The 16,860-nt window shown below is 39.0% G+C and overlaps 1 protein-coding gene across 1 annotated transcript in view; it reads right to left on the bottom strand.

The window, feature by feature from the left end:
• Positions 1-16,860, bottom strand: part of LOC149815977 (protein transport protein SEC24 C-like) — a 175,970-nt gene that overhangs the window by 64,881 nt on the left and 94,229 nt on the right. The window contains exon 12 of the mRNA XM_089988866.1: positions 6,572-6,648. Within this exon, the coding sequence (XP_089844992.1) occupies positions 6,572-6,648 (77 nt within the window). The remainder of the gene's footprint in view (positions 1-6,571; positions 6,649-16,860) is intronic.

Here is a 16,860-nt window from a genome sequence, read left to right as displayed (position 1 = left end):
CATCCTATTAATGAGATAGGTGGCAGTTAAGGCAGCTTCTGCCCAAAAGTCTTTCGGGACTTGATTTGCTATTAATAAAGTCCTAGTGGTTTCTATAATATGGCGATGTTTTCGTTCTGCCAGTCCATTTTGTTGAGGTGTATAAGGACAAGATCTTTGATGTGTGATGCCATGCAATTTAAGATAATTTTGAAAATCTGTGGATAAAAACTCTCCCCCTGAATCTGTGCGAAAAATAGTAATATCATTTTGAAATTTGTTTTTAACCATATTATGAAAAGTTTGAAAGTATGAAAATACTTCAGACTTATGTTTGAGAAAGTACATCCACGTATGTCGGGAGAAATCATCGACAAAAATAACATAGTAAACAAATCCTCCTTTAGAAATTACTGGTGCAGGACCCCAAACATCCGAGTGTATTAATTCAAGTGGTCTTGAAGAGAAAAAGGTTCTGTTCTGAAATGGTAATCTTTTCATTTTGCCGAGAATACAATCTTTACAATCAAATGATTCAGAGTTACAAAATTTCCCTAGATTTGGAAAATATTGGATTTTGGCTATATGTGGGTGACCAAGTCTCTTATGCCACAGTTCCAACTCTATTTTTTGAATATTATAACAAAAAGCTTTCTTCGGCATTTCCAAAAAATCCATGTAATAGAGTCCTCCTTCTCTATGGCCCTCCCCAATCAGCTTGCCTGACTGGCGATCCTATACCCAACAACCATGAGAAGAAAAAGAAATATTACACCCATAATCAGAAATTTGAGATACAGATAAAAGATTTAAATTTAATTTGGGAACATGTCTAATTTCTGGAATAAAAAAAAATTGTTTTTTAAATTTTTTCAAAATTTCCTATTCCTTCTATTTCAAGAGAAGTCCCATCAACAGTAAAGACCTTTGACACACTTGTTTTATTTTTAACACATTTGGATAGACTTTGATTATTTGGGGTCATATGAAAAGATGCACCAGAGTCAAGAAGCCAAGAAATTTTACCTAGATCAGAAAAAGATGAGGTTGCTGCGCCGGTTGAAGCTTCAGATGAGGAAGAGGCACCTTTGATGAGAGGCTGAAAAATCTCCATTAGTTGGGCCAGGGAAACTGGTGCATCCTGATCTTTAGGCTCCGATCCAGCAATTGCAGCTCTTTTTTCTCTCAGCTCCTTAAGTTTGGGACATTGTGGCCTGTAGTGTCCCGGTTCATCACAGTGATGACAAATAACTTTCTTCTTATCATAGTCACCATTTTGTCGGTTAAAGTGAGGAGGCCTATATGATCGAACATGATTCCCTGGTCTAGACACGGCTAAAACGGAATCATCTTCAATTTTTAAAGAACCTTTCCGGAGACGATTTTCTTCCATTGTTAACTCTTCAATAGTTTCAACAATAGAAGGAATTTTTCCCCAGTGAAGTAGGGCCGATTTAGTGGTTTCAAATTCCGGCCTTAATCCAGCGATAAACTGGTAAAAATGTTCAGCATCGAGTTGTTTCTGACGAAGCTCGATGTCTTCGGCACAATGTCACTTTGGTTCTAAAAGGGAAAGTTCTTCCCAAAGTTCGGACAACCCATTGTAATATTCACGAATAGTTTTGTCTCCTTGTGTCATCATTCGAACTTTTTCTTGGAGGTTGCACACGTGTGCAATATCTTTAAGGGAATACATATTCTTAAGGTATTCCCATGCGTTATCAGCATGATCAAATTTGGCAAGACTTGAGCATTTTTTAATGTCAACGCTATTGATAACCCATGACATTATCTTCGCATGAGATATTCTCCATTCTTTCCATTTCTTCTGGTATGAGGCAATAGCCTTGATTTTCTCTTCTTCCGATAGAGGGACCTCTTTATCTCCCTCCTTTTTAGTAAGAGATAGCTTAGGTTCCGAATCGGAACCATCCACAATCCCCCATAAGCCTTTTCCCCATATATGGTGCTTCATGATTGAAGCCCATGTTACATAGTTCGTATCACTTAGTTTCATAGGCATGATGGTGACTTTATCATTGTCATCCATCGATTACAAGGAGAGAAAGAATAGGGATAGAAGAGAAACAAGAAGGAAAATGAAAAAGAAAAAAAAAAAAACAATACAACAAGATGTGAAATCCTCTCCAATGAAGTGATAAAACACTTCTCTTCAAGTGGCGAACACTTTTGCAAACGGACACGGAAACCGAGGCAGCTTTTCCTCAAGATTTAGTACTTCTGCGGCTCTGATACCATGAAATGAAATGGGGATCTTCGAAACACGAGCTTAGATTAACAAGAGCAAGTGTCAAGAATGACACTAAAGCATAACCCTTAAAAAGGGTATAACTGGAAACAAAATAAAAATAAAAATGTATTCTTTATTGATATGAAAAACCAATTGCTTAAGAAGCATTGGAGTAAAATACAAGAGGGGTTGCACCCCTTTATATACACAGCTGAAAGAGGACTCAATAGAGCTGTTGGGCACAGTCCAACAGCTCTATTAAGAGTTGTTGGGCACAGTCCAACAGCTCTATTAAGAGTTGTTGGACTGTGTCAGTCCAACAGCTCTATTGCTAGTCAAGTCTGGACAGAACTTGACTAGCAACAGTCATTCTAGTTCAAACTGAACTAGATGACATAAAGACAAAAAATAAAAATAAAGGAAAAAAATTACAGAAATGAAAGAAATGAAAAATGTATTTATATATATATATATATAATAATATAATATTATTATATATACATATATGTACAGTTTTACATTTTAACAGTCCCTCCTTCCTTCTTGTCCACATGGATTTTGGTTTTTGAAATGAGGAGGCTTCTATTCTTTAAGTTGTTTCCCGGTCTTGAAACAACATTTACACCTTCATTATCTTCATTATTTGAAGGTGTGGCTAATACACTTGGGGTATTCTTGCCTATACATATCCGAGTTTCTTCCCCACTTAACTTAGTTAATGCATCTTCAAGAGGGGGAGAAGAGAAAGCGGATAAAAGAGAAGATCGGATTTGTTCGAATTCGAGCCTAAGCCCATTCAAAAAATTAAAAAATATACATTCTTCCAATTGTTTATGACGAAACTCTATGGCTTCACCACTCCATTTGGGTTCGAGCATAGCAAGCTCATCCCAAATACAAGAGAGCTCGGCAAAGTACTCTCTAATAGACATTTCTCCTTGTTGAAGCGTTAGCGCCCTCTTTTGGAGATAGTATTTTTGGGATAAATCCCTAGATGTATACATCTTCTCAAGATAACCCCATGCTTGAGAAGCCTTCTTGAACTTTATGATATTTGCATTGATTCTCGTTTCTACGGATGAAAATATCCAAGAGAGGATTTTAAAATTCCTCATTTCCCATTCTTCATGCTTTTTCGTATATTCTTCAAGGGCCTTGGTTCTTTCATCTCTAAGAATTTTTATCTCTCCTCCTTCTATGGAAGTTATCTTGGGTTCCGGTTCGGGAATCGAGCCTTGGACATAGCCCCAAAGCCCTTTTCTTTTGATGTGAGCTTCCATGTTACCAGCCCAAACATGATAGTTGGACCCAGGGTTACCGGAAGCGCCTAGCTAAAAGGGGAAGCGCGCTTCGGAAGCGCGAAACGTTGCGCTTCCGAAGCGTGGGGGGAAGCGTCCCCCTTTTTTGGGAAGTGCGCTTTCCTTTAATGGGGGACGTGTTTCCCTTTAATGGGGGATGTGCTTCCCTTTAATGGGAAGCGCGCTTCCCATCATGCTTCCCCCACGCTTCCCCCTCGCTTCCCCCACGCTTCTCCCTCGCTTCCCCTGTTTTTTTTTTGTATTTTTTATTTTTTTTTATTTTTTTCGCTTCCCCCTCGCTTCCGAGACGCTTCCTAGATCGCTTCCGAGACGCTTCCTAGGTCGCTTCCGAGACACTTCCCGAATCGGTCCTAAGTGGTCCCACGCTTCCCCGCTTCCTAAAATTTTGAAAGTGCCTCGCTTCCCGCTCCCGCTTCCTCAACTGGCAACCATGGGTTGGACCCATTGAGTTTGAACCCAAGAGAGAAATGGGAGTCTTTTTCACCCATTAGAGAGGAGAGATTATGAAAAACAATATGTACCTTAAAGGCTTTCCAACTCTTTCTTGACAAAAGAGGCTTCTAAAATATTGCCCGAAGGAGATGATCCACTCCAAACTCCAATAGCTTGAAGGCACGTTTTTCAAGACACTTCAAAAGAGAAGAAACGCACGATCCTCCTTCTTCAAATGAGGCTCTGATACCATGTGAAAGTATCTTCAACAAGATACTACGAACAATATTACAATATTCTTGAAAATAAATGTGTATACAAACGCCCAACAAGAACACTTGAAACACTAATGCACAACACAAACTCACAAATGCACAAATACGAACCCAAAAGTCATAAGTTCCACTAACACAAGCTTGGGCTATAATCCCAAAGCCTTAGAAAATACAATGGAGGAGAGCCCTTTGTATAGGGCTTGGAGGGGCTCCCACATAGTCGTTGGAGCCCCTCCAACGGTCACAAATGTGATTGTTGGAGGGGCCCAACGACTAGTGGTGGGCCGCCCAAGGTACAAAGTACATTGATTACAAAAAAGAAAAAAGAGAAAAAATAAAAAGGGAAAAAATACAATACATATTCAACAAATGAATATGCGCAAAAATGAAAAAAGACTAAACTACCCCTACGGTTAAATAATAGAAATATATATTTTATATATTTGATATGTAGATACATATATATTAATATATGTATATGTATTACCTTATATATATAAAATATATATATATATAACATTACATGATTTGATTACATAATTTAACACTACTACTATGGTAGTAAATTTTGAGGAAACGCCCATGTGCTTTGAGAAATTTAATTAAATGAAAAGACCAACCCACTCAGATTCGCGCTTACCTTGGAGAGGGTAGGTGATACAAAACTCTGGGGACATGTGTTTAATTGTTTCGAGTGAAAATGACTTGTTGGTCCCCAGTCCTCGGAGTTGGGAAACCCGGACTACCAATGTGTCCTAGGTGGTAGCTTTTTGTTTTTCTGCAGAAGTTAGGGATGCATCATATTTTGGTTTGGGCCTTTAGGAGGGTCTCTTGATCACTGGCCGCTCCCTTAAGATTTACAGTTTCGGTTAGAACGTTCGGGTTAATAAAACATCCATGAATAATAAACCCTCGAATGTTCTCTTCCATTACGGGTGATTCGGCCAGCGTGTACCCGCGGGATAATTAAAGATAAACATTTGAATTAGATCATCTTATGTATCACATCTGAGTAGGTAGTGATAGATTTACAATTTTATACATATACAGTTACTTGTGACATGTGAATATTTAATTTCAGCATGCAATGAAATTTGTGTTTATGTGATATTTAAATTCTGCTAACGATATTACTTGTTAGTTAGCTTCTTATAAATTGTTCACTGTCGTGGCATAGATCTTTACTTTTTCTTTGTATATGTTAGAAATAACACACGACACCCACCTCACATACTTGACACATGATGTACCTGCAAAAAAAAATACAGTAATTCCTACTTAGACGCTTGTAGTGTAATTCCTATAAATTTATCATTTTTCAGATGAAGAATAGAATATAAGAAGCGGCTACAGGATGAGGCTTCGAACGAGATGTTTGATTTATTGTGTTCTCGGGACATCTCAGATTAAATTTCATTCTATTAAAATTCTTGTTACTTGGAAACTCTGATGTCATTATTTATTTAGAATAAAATAAATGTTGTTGCTTGATCACTCCTGTAATACGCCTGAATGCTTAACCCAATGAAATGGTTGTTTCCACTGTTATAAAAGAAAATTCCTTTAAAATTTGGGTTAAAATTTCGGGGCATTACAAGGAGGCACGTGAACAAGCCAACAGAGCCAAGCATTAGGTTGCAGAGTCTCGGCTATTTATCATGAATATCAAGTTGAGCACAACTTAGTCAATCCAAGCCAAACAATCATTGTTATTATTGTTCTTCTTTTTCTACAACCTTTTTTTCCTTTTGATAAGAAGTGAAAGAAGAGAGAGGAAAAAGTCAAGTTACAACCCCATGACACACACACATGCATGCAAGCATGCACAACAGTATGAACATTGAACACAATATATTAACAAGTCTTAGATTAAAGAAAAGTTGTCCAAAGCTTGCTCGAGCTTGGCATGCTTATTTCAAGCACAAGAACTATCACAAACTCAGCCTCTCAGCCTAGTTCTCAAACATGAGCAAGCCCACAAAGGAACCAAGTTTGAGCTTCTTGTGTGCAGCTCAGCTTGCTTATCATCCCTATTTACTTCAAACAAATAAAAAATTTATCTTTGCAAAACACTAATAGGCAGCATGCCCATGCTATACATATATTTGAAAAAGAGAACCATACAGTACACATTACAAGGAAAGGCTTCCACTGTTCCACACAGTAGGAGTTGCAGAACTAGATGCAATTATATTTCAAGTAGAAATCAGCAAAAGATAGATACAGGTATCATGCTACTTCTATGTGGGCACAAAATTGGCCTCATAACAAACTAAAAATGCTAAGACAAGAAAAATCTGCTTGAAAACCATTACCTTCTCCCCTGCAGAAACATTTGCTCTTCCTTCCACTTCCCTAGCGGATAGAGATCCAATGCCAACTGATGGCAGCACTGCAATAAAAACCAAGAAAGGATTAAAGTAAGCACATTGAATTTGACAACTCTTCTTATGAACCTCATATGTTAAGGTAGTGGTGCTTAAAGTAGTGGTAGCTCCTCAGTATTGAAGACAATAAGCAATGGATGAGAATGATCAAGGTAAAAACTAAGCTGCCCATGGACTTGAAAAGAGTAAAACAATAGAAAAAAACAACTCCTGCATGTGTTTGGCTTGATATGTTGGTGCAAGTGTAACACTGGAAGGTGCAAGTTTTCAGCTGGCAGTGCCTTGAAGAACCTGTTTTCAAGAGATCTGTCATTAATGTAGACTCCAATCAGGAGAGAGGGGCAGGGTGGCTTGACCGTACATGTGCTAGATACGAGTTGCAAGGCCATAAAGCTTTCGGTCATCACTCTGCTGCGTCTGGCCCATCCTCTAGGCACTTTTGAAAGGCAGGGGATGTGACAACATAGACGCTTTGCCAGCCCTTCTCATCAGTTGCAGGGTTTGGTGGCCCGAAATTGACTTGGTTGGCTTCACCAAAAGGCCTCATCTCTATAAGCCTAGCTAGCAAGGTGTCACCCTCGCAGTAGGGAATCTCCCCCTCTCCTCGCTCTTGTGACATGCTATGTTCCCCCTTTCCATTCTCATGTAAGGGTGAATCCCATGTGTTAGTTTGTGGATCGTGGTCTCACACACTAATCCCTACAGGTGCCCGAACTAAAACAATCATCATATTGGTCCCTACCAAAAGAACTTTTAGGGGCTTACTTTCTAACAAGGATTGAAGAGTGGGAAATATCCAAAAGGAAGAACCTTATAAAGACATCTGAATGGACGATATAAACCCATTTGAGAAGTGTAGAAGGATAAATGAGATGCACCGAACCCTAGGTAGAGAGAGAGAGAGACGGCTGCACAATAAGAGAACTCGTTAAACATGATTAGGGCTAATCTCTATGTTAAATAGAGAGAGGCCAAAAAGAGAAATTACACATAAGTCCCTCATTAAAATAAAAATTCAAATAACCTCTAGTCTAGGAAAACTTAACCATAAAACCTCTTAATTTCAACACTCCCCCTCAAGCTGGAGCATATATATCAATCATGCTTAGCTTGTCACAACATTTTGAGAAATTTGGTCTAGCCAGAGGTTCCGTAAACATATCTGCAACTTGGTCCTCCGACTTTAGATATTTGGTAGTGATATGACCAGCTTGAACCATATCTCTTACATAGTGGCAATCAACCTCAATGTGCTTTGTTCTCTCATGAAAGACAGGATTGTTCGCTATATATGTGGCAGCCTTGTTATCACATGTCATGGTCATAGGAGAGGAAACCTTCACCTAAAGGTCATGAAGAACAGTACGAACCCACATCAATTCAGCAGTTGTTTGGGGCATAGCCCTATATTCTGATTCTGCACTCGATCTAGATACCACATTTTGCTTCTTACTTCTCCATGAAATCATGGTTGTCTCCCAGAAACACACAGAATCCTGTGGTAGATTTTCTATCAACTACAGATCCTGCATAGTCAGCATCAGAATAGGCCACTATCTCCAAAGTTTCACCTTTCCTGAACAATAACCCTTTTCCAGGAGAATATTTTAAATACCTGAGAATCATTATAGCTGCATTCCAGTGTATCTCAGTTGGTTTGTCCATAAACTGGCTAACTTTGCTTACTGCTAAAGCAATATCTGGCCTGGTCACAGTTACATACAGTAGCTTCCCTACTAGTGAGTGACAACTTTTATTATCAACCGGTTTTGACCCTTCTTCAAACAACTGAACTTTATGGTCCATGGGAATATTTGCTGATTTAGCTCCCAACATTCTCGTTTCCTTTAATAAGTCAAGAACATACTTCCGTTGAGACAAAACCATTCCTTCACGGTTCCTGGCAACTTCTATACCCAAAAAATATCTAAGTGAACCAAGATCTTTTGTAACAAAGTGTTTTTGAAGATGAGCCTTTGTGGCTTCAATGTCTTTCACATCGTCTTCTGTAAGAATGATGTCATCCACATATACTACCATAACAACTATGCCTGAGTTAGTTTTCTTGATAAATAGTGTATGATCTGTCGCTGACCTATTGAAGCCAAAGCATGACATCACTTAAAACAACTTTTGAAACCATGCACGCGGACTTTGTTTCAAGCCATAAATCGCCTTTCTCAATCTACACACCTTCTTCTGACACTCCCCCTCAACCTCGAATCCTGGACGTTGTTGCATGTAAACTGTCTCAGATAGATCCCCATATAGAAATGCATTTTTCACATCTAATTGACATAAGCTCCAACCATGATGAACAGCTACTGAGAGAACAAGACGGATGGTGCCCATCCATGCAACAGGAGAAAAGGTTTCAAAGAAATCAATACCATATGTCTGAGTATATCCTTTTGCTACTAATTTGGCCTTGTACCTTTCAATAGAACCATCTGATTTGTACTTTATTGTATATACCCATTTGCATCTAACAATGTCAGCATCTACTGGGGAATCAACTAGATCCTGTGTATGCGGAGACACTAAAACATCATTTTCTTCTTGCATAGCCAACTTCCAACAATTATCTAGCTCTGCCTGTTTATAGTTCAGAGGAATCGTTTCAGCAGATAAGGCTGAAATAAAAGTTTTCATCTGATTTCCAATTCTGACATCGGAGACAAAATGAGATATGGGATATAAGGTACATTGTTGTGTCCCCTTGCGTAGAGCGATAGGCCTGTTATCATCATCATGAAGATCACGATTGTCAGTAGTATTTACCTCAGGAGAAGAAGAGGATGGAGGCACTGGCAAAGGTGGAGCTCTACGCACATATACCAATGGAGGATTATTAAATCGTGAAGAGGATGAAGTTTGGTTCGGTAATGAGGGCACAGATTCCAAAGGAAAAGAAGATATAGGTAATGGAAAGGAGTCAGCTGGATCAACCTGCAGCGGGGAACTGGTACTAGAGAAATATGGAGTGGACTCCAAGAAAGATACATTCGCACTGACATACTCTCGGCGAGCAATAGGATCATAACATCGATATCCCTTTTGATTTTTTGGATAACCTATAAATATGCATTTTGTAGCTTGAGCAGATAATTTATCACGGTCAGGGCCAAGTTTGTGAACAAAACAAACACATCCAAATATTTTTTGTGAGAAAGAGAAGAGTGGGGCATTAGGTTTCAGGATATGTAATGGAATTTGATCACCCACAGAAGATGAAGGCATGCGGTTGATCAGATAACAAGCAGTGGTAATCGCATCACCCCAGTATAACGCAGGAACATTGGATTGAATCATAATGGTCCGAGCAACATCAAACAGGTGCCGATGTTTTCGCTCAGCCACCCCATTTTATTGAGATGAATAGGCACAGGAAGTTTGGGGTTGAATGCCATGATCTTGGTAAAATTGTAACAGAATTTTTGATTTAAACTCAAGAGCATTATCAATGTGAACAATCTTGACAATAGATTCAAACTGAGTTTTTATTTCAAGAATTAAGGATTTGATAATACTTGGAACTTCAGATCGTTCTTTTATTAAAAACACCCATGACAACTTAGAGAAATCATCAACAATAACAAGATAATATCGACATTGAGTCCTAGTAGGAATCTTACTAGGACCCCATACATCTGCATGAAGAAGTTCAAAAACTTTATGACTAGACTGACTCTGACTCGAAGGGAACGAACTTCGATGATGCTTGCCCAACTGACATGCTTCACACTGAAATGATGTAGTGGAAGGAATTTGAGGAAAGACAGAGCGAAGCTTTGACAATGAAGGATGACCAAGACGACGATGCTACTGAACAGGACTGGATGAGTGTTCCACTGCAGCATGAACATTACCCACTGGATGATGTAGGTAATAGACTCCATTTTCTTCATAGCATCCGCCAATCTTATTCCCCGTTAGCAAATCCTAAAAATGACAACCCATCGGATCAAATATTACTCTACAGTTTTGTTCTTTTCTAAGGCAACTAACAGAGAGTAAACTTTGAGGAAAGTGTAGAGCATGAAGAACATTTTTCAACTGTAAAGAGGAGGATATAGAAATATTTCCCTGACCAACAACCGGGGAGGAACTCCCATCGGCTAATGAGACTCCTCGATGAACAGTAATATCCTTTAGATCTGAAAAAACAAGTGAATTTCCACACAAGTATCTGGATGCACCAGAGTCAATAATTCACTTATTGTCAGTCGGATGAAGATGATTTTCTATTGAGTAGGCAACACCAGCTACAGGAGGGGTGGAACTCAAAGGGCGAAGAGCTATCAGCTCATCATATTCAGCACGACTAAGGGCGATACTGTCACTTGCAGAGATATTATCATGTACATTTGTTGCCTCGAGAATAGTAACATTTGCTTTAGGAGCATATGACTTTGAAGAAGAAGAGGTTGGCCGACCATGCTTATCCCAGCAACGATCTTCTAAATGTCAAGATTTTCCACAGAATTTACATTGAAGCTTTCCTCTGCCTCCCATACATCGTCCACGACCTCGTCCTCTGATATTTTGAATATTTCCACGCCCATAACCAGATGAGACAACTAGAGCAGATGACTGGGTCACAGGCTGAGATTGTGGAAGAGAGATCGCAAGTCTACTCAGGCGATTGTATGCATCAGCAAAAGTAGCTACATCTGATCCAGTCAACATTTGGACTTTTGCAACAGAGAATTCTGAAGATAAGCCTGTAAGAAACCGAGCAACCATAGTCTGTTCTTGATGATCCTTTTGCTTCGAACAACAAAGAGGCCTGTGAGCATTGAGTCTTTCAAACGCAGCTTTGATGGATGCATAGTACTGGGACAAGGTCTGATCTCCCTGTTGTAAATTATATATCTCCTATTCGACTTGTCGGATACGACTCACATTAGTCTCTTGTGAGTACGTATCTCAAAAATTGTCCCACATTTGTTTGGTTGTATTATAGTAAATTAAACCATTTGCAATATGGGGTTCGACACTATTTATGATCCATGACATAACTATGTCATTATCTTCAACCCAAATAACGTATTTTCCCACCTTTTCATGAGGTTCGTCTTCCAACAAAATATGTTTTCTACGATGTCCAGACACCGACATCATAAAAGTTCTGGACCACCTGGCATAGTTAGTTTCATTCAACCTTACAGAAGAGCCGTACGAGAAGGGATAGGCAAAAGCCTTATACTCCCCAATATGTTCAATTTTGGAATCACATTTCGAAGTTTCACCCATACTGAATATTTAATTCTATTTCAGCTGAAAAAAAAATCAGATTTACTCACTTGAACAGCAGGTTTTATAATCCCAGCAGGCACACCAGAGATAAAATCTTGACAAGCTTCAAGCGACACAGAAAATAGCGTGTGTTACAATCACGCATCAGCCAAAAACGACGACCAGCAGCTATACTCAACACAGAATCCCACGACAGTCATTAAAAAAAAACTCACATAAACAGGATATTTTTCAACACAACAGAGAATCACGCCTGCTGCTTCCACGATAGAAACACAAGTGATACTAACATGCTTCTTTCACAGCATGAAAAAAAAATCACGACACAGCAGGGAATCACGACTGCTGAAATCATATTGACAGGTGTTGTAAATCACGACAGTTGCTGCTCCCAAACATATAAAGCACGACAGCCAAAAAGGAATTTCATTTCTTCAGGGCACAATAAAAAAAACAGTCATATCTCGATCACAAATAGCAGCACATAAAATGAGATTGTCGCTGCTCCCAAACACAAAAATCAGGGCAGCTGTTTCAAGGAAGAATGGTGGAACTCAAGGGCTCAAGGGTTACGGCTGCCAGACCTGAAGACACGCATCCACCGTGTCCCTTAGATCTAATGACAGATCTGGGTCATGACCATAGTCAAACACTAGATCTGTTATCAGATCTTACACAAAAAATACACACCAGATTCTAATATTTTTTCTCATTGGTGTAGATCAATTGTAGATTGATCACGATCGATCATGCTCCCGAGATCAGTGGCTCTGATACCATGTAGAAGGATAGATGAGATGCACTGAACCCTAGGCAGAGAGAGAGAGAGAGACGGTTGCACAATAAGAGAACTCGTTAAACATGATTAGGGTTAATCTCTATGTTAAATAGAGAGAGGCCAAAAAGAGAAATTACACATAAGTCCCTCATTAAAATAAAAATTCAAATAACCTCTAGTCTAGGAAAACTTAACCATAAAACCTCTTAATCTCAACAAGAAGGACTGGCTAATATCTAAGTGGTGGAAGAAAAAGGTGTTCTCAGTCTGTTCTTGTTATAAGAAAAAGCTCTTTCGGTTGGTTGACTCTCTACCATAAGCTTATCAAATTACACAAAGGGCAAGAAGCAGGCCAGTTATGTGCTTAGCCCAGAGTTACCGGAAGCGCCTAGGTAAAAGGGGAAGCGCACTTCCCCGAAGCGCGCTTCGGAAGCGCGAAACGTCGCGCTTCCGATGCGTGCGGGGAAGCGCCACTTTTAAATGGGAAGCGTTCTTCCCTTTTATGGGAAGTGCGCTTCCCATCATGCTTCCCCCGCGCTTCCCCAATTTTTTGCAATTTTTTTGTATTTTTTATTTTTTCACTTCCCCCTCGCTTCCTAGGTCGCTTCCGGTTCGCTTCCGAGACGATTCCCGACTCGCTCCTAAGTCGTCCCACGCTTCCCGCTTCCTAAAATTTTGAAAGTGCCTCGCTTCCCGCTCTCGCTTCCCGTATCGCTTCCCGCTCCCGCTTCCTCAACTGGCAACCATACTTTCAAGTGAGGAAATTGTGTTGCACGCTTTTGCCATTATCCACTCTTTGGATCTCTGTCCCAGGGTACTCCAGTTTCTCCTCAAGTTCTGTCCCCTTATGCTGTTTCAATGGGAAGTTACACAAGAATGGTGTGCAAAATGTACTTTAGCTGTGTCCATACTCTAGGATTCAACCTAGGTGTCATGAAAGAAAAAAAATTGATGTATCCTGTGCAAGAATCCTCATATAATGATGTAAATTATAGATGCGGTTTCTACTTAGTTACCCTTCAGCAACTTGCATAATGGGCTATAGTGTGCATGAAAGGGCAAAAGGATATAGATTACCAATAGATGGAAATGATGTTGAAGAAGAGCCCCGAAGTCGACATCAGATTTTGACAATTTAAGGGGAAGAAGGAAGAGAAGATGACATGAAGTATAAAACAGGAAAACTCCCCTCAGAATTTCAGATTTCAACATGAAAAACATATACCACAAATAATCACCAAAAAATTATTCAAATGACCTGACCTAGAAGTATAATTGAATTGTCAAAATACACACAGATCTCCTCAAAAGAAATCTGATGCTGCAAAAAGCACCAAAAACTAAGGGCATCATCTCAATCAAGCATTTGCATGAATTATGAACTTAAATTGGACATATCATTGTCATTGGAATGAAAGATGATCTTCCTTTTAAAAAAGCAAAAAGGATTTCCAAGCTTGCTTATAAAGGTTCAAGGCTATGTCACATGCGTGCGGGTGCGGGGGTGTGGCAAAAATATAAAAAATTATATATATATATATATATATAAAGTCCAAAAGTTGGACATAAATGACCCTGGGTGTGTTGACTGCACCCAGGGTCAGGTTGACCGCATCGGGTACGGGTGCGACGCAGGTGCGGCACCTAGTTGAAGAGTCCCTGTGACATAGGTTCAAGGCTATTGTTGTTATTATCACTAAAGAAGGCAGAGCAATAATTGACATGTTATTTAACAAAATTCCTTCCTGTTAATGCTCAAGACATCCTTATTTTCACACTCCTAGGATCATTGCTCATAAGCTAAAGCAGCACTTAAAACTGCAGTCCATGAGAAATACATGGGAAGCTTTTCTATGACACTAGCATGAAGGATCAGCTACAGGGGAAGACATTTTGTAAAATATGCCTTACATCTTACTGCTTTATCTTACCAAATTTCTTCTAAATTTGCAACTGACCTTCTTGAGATGAATGTGAAGAATGTCAACCAAATAGGTGGGAGAACCATAGAGCTGTCATTTGAGTAATAAAATATATTAGCTATCATAACTCACATTGAGTTGTGCTTATATCCAGTCTTATTATAGAATATTTGATTGTTCAATGCTTAGTTGTCAAAAGTGCTAATCGGAGCCTAAGCAGAAGACACCTAAAAGGACTAGGCAGAGACTAGGCGGGACTACGCGGCCTAGGCAGGGCCAAAAAAATAAAACATCAATAAAAACAAAAATATTACAATAAATGGTTAAACTTAGTAACAAACATAGGATTGTAACTATGGATGAAGTGTGTAATTAAGTGTAAAATGTCACAAAATTCATGAAATTGCATAATATTGAACATCCACCAAAACTTGAGGCACACCATCTGATTACTCTCTCTCTCTCTCTCTCTCTCTCTCTCTCTCTCTATATATATATATATATATATACATATATATATATAGAGAGAGAGAGAGAGAATGGGGATTATCCTGACCTTGTTTGGTTAGGTGACTGTTAGGATCCTCCAAAATCATAGTTTTTAGATGTTTTATACTCGAAATGAACTGTTAGATGTGTTTATGATTGTTGTTGAATGGAGAACATGTAATTGATTAAGCATCTTTATGCTCAGATGTGTATTTTAAAGAGGTAAAAAAATCATCGGTTGATATCTTACTAAAATTTCATGATAAAGTGTTCACATTTTTTACATCAAATCAATTTGAAACAAAGCTTATTTCTCAATAAATAAGTATTGATAAACACATCTAATGGTTTAAATTAAGCATAAAACACCCGAAACTTTGATATTTGGAGGGTCTTAACAGTGACATAAAGAAAAGGGAGAGAGAGAGAGAGATAACTCAAAAAACAGATTTTATGTGTGCTAAAAGCACATGCATAACTCCGTATGTGTATAATTGTTTAGTTATACACTGCCGGTCCCAAGCCCGGATAAAGGAGAAGGGTTGCGGTAGGCTAGTGACAGCCAGCATAAAAACTTAGTCACACCCTATGAATATGAACCAATATGAGAATTTCGTTGGGGCGTTCCCTATTAAGCGACACGTTGTACTCTATAGGCCCGGAGGCAGTGATAAATAGGCAAGGGTTGCTAGGTCGTCGTCCAGAAGCAACGCGTCACACCAGCGCCCGGGTGTGGTGTCAAATAGGCAAGGGTTCCCTCACTTTGTTGGACGGATGGGGGTAAAGAAGATAATTCAAGACCATAATATTAGGTTAGTCACTTGGATCAGAGGGTCTTTAACTGGTAAGTTGGTAGAGTTAGTAGATGTTATGTGTAGGAGAAAGATGGATATTTTATGTCTACAAGAGACCAAATGGGTAGGTGAGAAAGCAAAAGTGATAGACCCTTAGGGATATAAGATTTGGTATACAGGAATAAATAGGAATAGGAATGGAGTAGGGATTGTTATGAGTCGTGAGCTTATAGATAATGTAGTTGAGGTTCGTAGGAAGGGTGATAGGATTTTACTTATTAAATTAGTATTAGGTTCGTATATTATTAATATTATTAGTGTTTATGCACCTCAAGTAGGTTTAGATGATTCCATTAAGCGTCAATTTTGGAAAGATTTAGATGGAGTAGTACAAGGGATATTTTATGGAGAAAGGCTTTTAATCAGCGGTGACCTTAATGGGCATGTAGGCATTAGTAGGGATCGATTTGAGAGTATCCATGGAGGCTATGGTATAGGAGAAAGAAACGAAAGTGGAGAAAGGATTTTAGATTTTGGTTTGTCCTATGATATAATCTTAGCAAACACTTGGTTTAGGAACAGGGAGTCTCACCTAGTAACATTTAAAAGTGGGGTTAATACGAGTCAGATAGATTTTTTCCTACTTAGAAAGAGAGATAGGGGTTGTTGCATCGATTGTAAGGTTATACCGAGAGAAAGTGTAGCTACACAACATAGACTCTTAATTTTAGATCTTAGAATTATAAAATGTCGCAAAAGGGATAGACATAGGATAGATCTTAGAATTAAGTGGTGGGCACTGAAAGGAGCTAAACAAGGAATGTTTGTAGAGCAGGTAGTTAAGAAAGGTGATTGGTGTCTCAAGGAGGATTCAGAATCAATGTGGAATAAGATAGCAGGTGGCATTAAAAAGGTGGCCAAGGAGGTATTGGGTGAGTCTAAAGGTGGTGCACCGCTAGGTAAGGATACATCATG

Source organism: Nuphar pumila, chromosome 15 (genome assembly GCF_984573655.1).
Source record: "Nuphar pumila chromosome 15, dmNupPumi1.hap1.1, whole genome shotgun sequence".
NCBI lineage: Eukaryota > Viridiplantae > Streptophyta > Magnoliopsida > Nymphaeales > Nymphaeaceae > Nuphar > Nuphar pumila.
This window is presented reverse-complemented; position numbering and strand designations above follow the sequence as displayed.